At 41.3% G+C, this 7,911-nt stretch overlaps 1 protein-coding gene across 1 annotated transcript; it reads right to left on the bottom strand.

Annotated features, from left to right (window-relative positions):
* Nucleotides 1-813: 813 nt before the first annotated feature.
* Nucleotides 814-7,306, bottom strand: LOC311128186 (large ribosomal subunit protein eL13-like). Its single transcript, XM_084160193.1, has 6 exons — nucleotides 7,251-7,306; nucleotides 6,597-6,714; nucleotides 6,166-6,307; nucleotides 2,265-2,438; nucleotides 1,475-1,531; nucleotides 814-1,020 (listed from the first exon to the last, which is right to left on the bottom strand). The coding sequence occupies exons 2-6, from the start codon at nucleotides 6,698-6,700 to the stop codon at nucleotides 862-864; spliced, it is 636 nt and encodes a 211-aa protein (XP_084016319.1). The 5' UTR covers nucleotides 6,701-6,714; nucleotides 7,251-7,306; the 3' UTR covers nucleotides 814-861.
* Nucleotides 7,307-7,911: the final 605 nt, after the last annotated feature.

The following is a 7,911-nucleotide window of genomic DNA, read 5'->3' as shown; positions in this document are numbered from 1 at the left end:
CTACTAGAAGGCTGGAGCATTGCTCATAATAAGTCCCTAAAACATACACGGTTCTGGCTTCGGTAACAGTAACACTAATGTGAGCAGTAAACTATTGGGAGGCGTTATAGCCACTCCAAGGGCGCCACATCCTACTGAGATTTTGTAGATTGACTACTTTGTGAAAGAACAATCCATTTCATATTTTGGAATTCAAAGTATGCTAAACAAAACAGCTGTGAAAGTAACCACCACTTTTGCTTTACATCCCCTAATCTTTTGAATGGGCTTGACAATTACATCAAATTCATGAAAAACTGTCATTTAAGATAAATTATTGAGCTGGTGGATTAATTTACTTCTGCCAGATGCGTTATGAATTTTTTGGCTTGAGGACCGTTGTGCTACATTTGACTCATTGAAGACGATTCAAAAAGCCTACAAATGTACAAAAACTACAAAGCCACTTCCTCGAAAATGTCACCTCCATATCATATAGTTCATATTCAGGAGACAGGTTTTCACATACAATTTGAAATTGCCAGGTTGAGGGATTATCAATGTGGCACAGCTGCCACCTGCTGGTAATGACTGGGCAAGATATATTGTATCCATTGGTCTCTTGGGCAACACAGTAAACACTCGATTTAGTGTTTGCATTGATGCCTGTATTTCTATAATCCATCAAATGTGTTCATTGAAATACTTAAGCATTAAAATAGATTTTTTCTAATGTACCAAAGTTGAGTGTTTAACACCGTTGATCAGAAATGTTTGCACAACTGCAATAAATTAAAAAGTCCAAGATGCGAGATGCTAACAAACATGACCAGCCAATTTGTACACGTTTTTATTTTTGAAAGTTCCATAGAAACTAACGGTTTATTTCTTCTTGTCAATACTCTCCGCTTCCGCCTCCTTTGCCCTCTTGGCACGGATACCGAAGAGACGAGCATTGGCACGGGCCATACGCAGGCTGGCGAAAGCCTTGAAGTTCTTCTCATCTTCAGAAATCACCCTGGCCTTCTCCTTCTTATGCACCTGTAGCACAGGGAGAAGACCCCAATTACAACAAGTTGATGTAAAGATGCACTCAGGAATAGAAGGGCTAGTAGAGGGCATTTCAGACAAAGAGAAAGTAAAATACAATGAATGGATTAGGCTCGAGTCCCATGTTATTACTCAATTATTGAAGTATTTATGTGTCCACGTCTGTAAGTTAAGGCACAGCACACAATCTGGCAGTCATCAGATAATAGGTTCAAAGAGAATCATCAAGGTAATACAGAGATTCCGGAGAATTTGTCATCACTTGACTGCTGAAAGAGCTCTAACATAATGTATTCAATACAAATACTCAAGATACTCATCTTACATCCTCCAATTATTTCAATTATGACCTGGTCTTCCCATTTACATTACATAACCTAAATCAGTGTTAAGTGCATTTAAAGAACATGAACTTCATTTTTTGGGTGAATTGAGTGATACGTACATTCTTGATGGGCATGACAGCCCCAGAGAGCTGCGTGGCCATCTTGAGTTCCTCCTCCTGGAGAAAGGGAAAGGTTTTAATACGCGCAGGGAAAGTAACATCTACCATGAGCACATTCAAGACGGTGCAGTCAATCTAAAACGCTACTGGGGTGAAGAGAAGACATTTCAAACATTGAATTGCACACCACCAACTGAATCTAAAATTACAATGGCGCACGTAAACAAAGTAGTCACATAAGTTGTAGTCCAGATAACCATGCAGAGCTGTTATGTGTAAACAATATTTTTAATGACATTCCAACACTGTCCACCAATATGTCTAAGACAGCACAAAATGCAGTAAAAACATTTCAAAGTCTCCACAGACTAGCTTGAAGCCCAATGTCCACACCGTAACTCCAAAATGTCCTTGCTAACAGGTCATTTCAGAAACTACAGAATGGGCACTGGACACATGAAACCAGCAGTCATCAGATAATAGGTTCAAAGGTAATCATCAAGGTAATACAGAGATTCCGGAGAATTTGTCATCACTTGACTGCTGGCCCAGTGCTGCTCACAATCCAGGTTTCCTCATCACAATTTCACTCATTGCTCCATTTATGAGCAAATTTTCTGAAATCACTTTTAACAGGGAATGTTATGCATGACTGCTGAAATCGTCACACTGCAAATATTTATAATCTGACCCTCAAATTAGGCAATCACTTTGAATCATTTGACAATATGGTTATGCGTGCCCATATGTTTATAAACACTCAACCCAATGTTCTATGACTGACACTTACAGTGCTGTCTCCCTTCTTGGGTGTGGAGGCCTTCCTGGGGAAGAGGATGAGCTTGGAGCGGTACTCCTTCAGGCGCTGTACATTGGCCTGCAGGGACTCCGATGACCTGTTGCGACGGCGGGAGTCAACCGAGATGCCAATTGTGCGGGCTGTCTTCTTGTGGATACCGGCGGCCTGGAATACACAAAGCACATGCAAGGCAGTGAACCAAATATTTGAGGAATGTTAGACATTTAGTTGCTAACCATGCCTGGACTTTTAGAAGTGTGAAGGCTTGCACATAAATCAATACAAGTAGATTTGCTACATTCAGGCAAAAAGCATGTAAAAAATAAAATTGGTTAATAACTGGCTTGAGTCCCATATTATTACTCAATTGACTAACTTTAATTGAGTTTTTTAAGATGCACAACATATTAAATCAAGCAGACATCAGCAAATAGGTTCAAATTGAATCATCAAGGAGGTGCAGAGATTCCGGAGATTTGTCAACACTTGACTGCTGTAAACGGTTTTAGTAGTCAGCAAGTAGGGCTGAACGATTAATTGCATTCGCGATAATATCGCGATTTGACTGAACGCGATTTTCGAATCGCAACGTGCGCGATTTGAGGTGGTCACGTGACGCGACTTTTCATGCTGTCCAGCGCAATGGCCTCTTGCTCGACGGAACAGTCAGAAACTGACACAGCTGATACTTTAATATCGAAGAGGAACAGCACGTCGGTGGTGTGGAACTATTTTGGTTTTAAAAAAGAAGATGCTGAGCAGCGTCAGGTGTTGTGCAGAGCATGCCGTGCTCCGATTGCTACTTCACGGGGTAACACTACAAACCTGTTTCAGCACTTAAAAAAATACCACAAATCAATGCATGACAGTTGTATGACCAAAATGCCGAGCATCAGTGCGCGAGACAAGCCAAATACCTCAAGACAGGGATCACTGACAGAAATGTTCGAAAGTGTCACTCCGTATGAACGTAATTCAAAACGGCACGGAGAAATCACTCGGACAATAACCGAGTTCATAGCCAAAGATATGATGCCTCTCAGCACGGTGACCAAGCCTGGGTTCATGGCATTAATACATACGCTTGATAAACGTTACAGTATACCCTCCCGCACATACTTCAGTCAGACTGCCATACCGGAGCTGTACAAAAAGTGCAAAGAGAAAGTCGCCGCGGAACTTAAAACGGTGGAGTTTTTTGCTAGCACTACTGATATGTGGTCAAGCCGCACAGCTGAGCCGTACCAGAGTCTTACAGTCCATTTTATTGATGAAGATTTCAACCTCCGAGCTCGCTGCCTACAAACTACCTACTTCCCAGACGATCACACAGGGGAAAATATTGCAGCCGGCCTGAGAGAAGGGCTTGTCAGCTGGGATCTCCACGAGGAGAATCACGTCTGCATCACGACGGACAACGCGTCGAATATGGTGCTTGCTGCGCGGCTTAATGAATGGACGAGGCTCCAATGTTTTGGCCACAGATTACATCTTGCCATTGGTAAGTTATCGTGTGTGTGTGTGTGTGTGTGTGTGTGTGTGTGTGTGTGTGTGTGTGTGTGTGTGTGTGTGTGTGTGTGCGAGTGCGAGAGAGAGAGATGCGTCGATTAGTAAAGCTGAATATACAAATATATATAAATGATATTATATAAATCGGATGGGATTAAATAAATTCATACTTCCACTCCTTTTCTAATATGTAAATTCATTTTACTTGCTTATATCATATGTCTGTCTGTGGTGGAATGCCCACCTGCATTTTTTTTCTTTTCTTGTTTTTGTTTTTTACATGTTTTTTTAGTGTTTATGAGAGAGAGAGAGAGAGAAAGAGAGAGAGAATTGACATGCAAATAAAGACCCTTTGAATTGAGAGAGAGAGAGAGGATGTGTTGTGGATGTGTGTATTTCAGAATTACAGCTAATTTGAGTGTGTAATAGTGAGAGCCTTGTATCAAAACTCAAATTGTGTGTAATACACTACTTTTTATTTCTTTTAGAAAATGCACTCAAAGATGACAGAGTGTCAAGGGCAACAGCACTGTGCAGGAAGCTGGTGGGGCACTTTTCCCACAGTTGGAAGAAGAAAGCAGCCCTGACGGAGGCACAGAGAGAGCTCAAACTCCCTGAGCACAACCTCATAACGGAGTGCCCAACAAGATGGGGTTCTAAAGAAATGATGATTGCCAGAGTGCTTGAACAGGCCAAAGCCATTTCTCAGGTATTGTCTGGAGATCGATATGCACGCTCCCTTATCCCAACCTGGCAGGATATTGACGTGTTGGAGTCGATTCACAAGGCACTGCATCCTCTACTGGAGTTTACTGATGCTCTTTCTGGAGAGGAGTATGTAAGCATCTCCTACCTCAAGCCAGTTCTCCACCTTTTTGCCACATCAGTCCTGGCTGAAGATGCTGAGGACACTGACCTGACTAAATCAATAAAAACCAAAGTCCTAGCATACCTCAATAACAAATATGGAGACCCAAACATCCAGGAGCTTTTGGATGTTGCCTGTTTCCTGGACCCTAGGTTCAAAATACAGTACATCAGTACAGACAACATCCCTGCTATCAAGACTCGTCTGAAGACAGAGATAGTAGACTTGGCACAACGTACATATCATTGGGTAAATAATTATGTATTTCACAAAAACAAAAATTTTCTGTAAAATCTAACTGGAAAACTAATGGCTGTTGTTTTCATCTAATAGGAGAAGAGGTCTCGTACTGAAACTGTTCAGATGCCTCAAAGTGCACAGTCCTTGGGGGAAAAGACGAAGAGGTCTCTTGGCAGTTTTTTCAAGACCAGTTCAGCCTCTCCTTCTTTGCCTGTAAATCTTGAAGATGTCGCAGAGGCAGAGATAAACAATTACCTGATGACTCCTACCATTGATGGAGAAGATGATCCATTGGCTTGGTGGAGGGTGCACAAGATCAGCTACCCACAGTTGTGCACCATGGCACGCAAGTATCTTTGTGTACCTGCTACAAGCGCTCCCTCAGAGCGTCTTTTTAGCACAGGAGGGAATATTGTGACTTGCACTCGCTCATCCTTGAAGCCAGAAAAAGTCAATATTCTGGTTTTCTTAGCAAAAAACCTGTGAGCCACTGAGAACAGAACTGTTGGATAAGTATGGCTGGCAGTGCCATACTCGTAGTGAACTTTAGTCTGTGTGGTGTGTTATTGTTGTGTACTTGAGATAAGTGAGGCTCATCTATTTTATATTATAATATTCAAATCGTTTATAAAAAATAGTTTGTCTAAATTAAAAGTGCATTTCTCATTTTTTATTTATAACTTTATTTACTTTGATTTTACAAAATATTTTCAAAGCAAATTCCTTGTTTCAGTTGTGTGAAATGTTACTGACTTGGGAGCAGTAAGATACATACAATTTAAAATTATTTTTTTCTTAAGACTGTACCTTTTGCACACAGTGTTTACAAAGTTCATGCCTTTGTTTAAATTATTTAAATGCACAGTGGCAAAGCCACAGATGTTTCTGTAATGAGCAGTTCAATAAAAATGTCATTTATTTCAAGTCATACATGTTTGAATTTAATTCTAACAAATAGACCCAGCCTATGGGAAAGAACATTTCACACTAAATGTATATACTATTGTGTTGGTCATATTTAAATCATTCATTATGTTTTGTAGGGGAAAAAGGATAAATAAATTAAATCGCATATTAAATCGCAATCGCAATATTGGGGGCAAAAAATCGCAATTAGATTATTTTCCAAAATCGTTCAGCCTTATCAGCAAGCTAAAATATCCAATAAATTCACACCGGTCTTTCACTCTGTTCAGTCTTACATAATGTACCAACACTACCTAAACCGGAAGGATATTATTCAAAAGGTAAATGTACTGTTAATATTCCTTTTACCTTGAGCTCCTCCAGGGTGAAGCCACGTCCGGCGCGCACCTTGGTGTGATACCTTATGGTGGGACACCTGACTTGAGGCCTAAGGGGTCCAGCCACAGGACGTGGAGCAATACGACGAGCCTTGATCTGACGGGCCTTTCGCCTGAAAAACAAATACTCTGTTCATATATAGCAAGTTATATTTGAATGATCTCCATCACATACATACAGCCGCAGGCATGTCTTGCACAGCTACACACCAGAATTACACCGTAGCCATCATTCAATCCATACAGCTAGTTAACCAACTAGGTACGTCACATAAGCATGCTAGTTAATAGCTGGTAGGTTTGCATACAGTGGACGTTTGAAACGTCAGACACTTCAACCAAACGTTAGCATTTATCCAACCATTATACTATACTTAACCAAAGTAACTAATCAAGGGCTACCTGCGAGTCTTCCTTGCGGGCTGGTTGAACCAGGTGCGCACCCTCGTCTGCCAGTCTTTGTGGAAGTGGGGGTTCAAAAGCATGCCATTTCGGCTGGGTGCCATGGTTGCCTACTTCCCTGAAACAGAAGTTGACACTAACACATGTAGGCGTAGAAGCTAATCACATTTAGCAATAAGATCAGACCATCTAGCTGAGGAATAAATGGCTGACGAAGTGCTTACTAGGCTAAATGGTAGCCAGTTAGCTAGCCATCACCTCCAAGCTAGCTGGGGGGGGGGGGGGGGGGGGGGGTCAACGATGGATTACAACAAACAGACGGAACAATAAAAGTATATTTTACTGTGATAATGACTCCGTAACCTTTTGAGTTGATTGTCGATATCTAGATCATTATCGACAGGTTGGTGACAATGAAACGTGTAACGTCACTGACAACACACACATACATGCGTCTGCAACCCAGGTAGGTTATGACTGCTAACCAATTTCAAGTACTGAGCCTTTATCTCAACAAACTCATCAATAGTAATATATTCGGAACGACAACATCATACACTTTCGTCATAAATGCATAAAAGTCACACCAACTTCGATATATTGGAGGATTAAGAGCGATTTCGTTTGAAAGATAGTGAGCTTATTTTCACATACCGTCTGGGGCGGAAAATGGCCGAAAGGAAAAAGGAAGTCCTAAAGCAGTGCATTGTGGGATATGTAGATGGCACCCAATGGTAGACGCAATGGATTGTCAACCGGATGTACTACATTTCACGTGTGAAGAGTGGTATAAAAATATACAATCAATCTTTGTTTATTTATTTGTTTATATCTTGTTCAGAATACATTCAGATCGAATGAGTTTTTTGTACGTTTTTTGGTTAGTAAATCAAATCTTCTTGGTTTTGGGATAATGCTGAGTAATAACGTGCTTTTTATCCCGAGTGGTGCGGTGGTCTAAGGCACTGCATCGCAGTGCTAGCTGTGCCACTAGAGATCCTGGTTCGAATCCAGGCTCTGTCGTAGCCGGCCGCGACCGGGAGACCCATGGGGCGGTGCACAATTGGCCCAGCGTCGTCCAGGGTATGGGAGGGAATGGCCGGCAGGGATGTAGCTCAGTTGTGGGTTCGATTCCCACGGGGGGCCAGTATGAAAAAATAAAATATAATATAATGTATGCACTAACTGTAAGTCGCTCTGGATAAGAGCGTCTGCTAAATGACTAAAATGTAAAATGTTATACCCTAATACAACACATATTGAAACAACCATTATGCATGCCTGACAGTTTATTTGATCAATAACTAATGGTCGT

The sequence above is a fragment of the Coregonus lavaretus genome (genome assembly GCF_964263955.1).
Source record: "Coregonus lavaretus genome assembly, chromosome: 4".
Lineage (NCBI taxonomy): Eukaryota > Metazoa > Chordata > Actinopteri > Salmoniformes > Salmonidae > Coregonus > Coregonus lavaretus.
Note: the sequence above shows the minus strand (reverse complement) of the source record. Positions and strands in the feature narration are given on the sequence as shown.

Coding starts and splice junctions, on each gene's coding strand:
- LOC311128186 (XM_084160193.1), bottom strand. CDS start 6,700: ATGGCACCCAGCCGAAATGGCATGCTTTTGAACCCCCACTTCCACAAA. Junction 2,439..6,165: donor TCACCCTGGAGGAGCTCAAG/GTAAAAGGAATA, acceptor TGTGTATTCCAG/GCCGCCGGTATCCACAAGAA. Junction 1,532..2,264: donor CCAAGAAGGGAGACAGCACT/GTAAGTGTCAGT, acceptor CCCTTTCTCCAG/GAGGAGGAACTCAAGATGGC.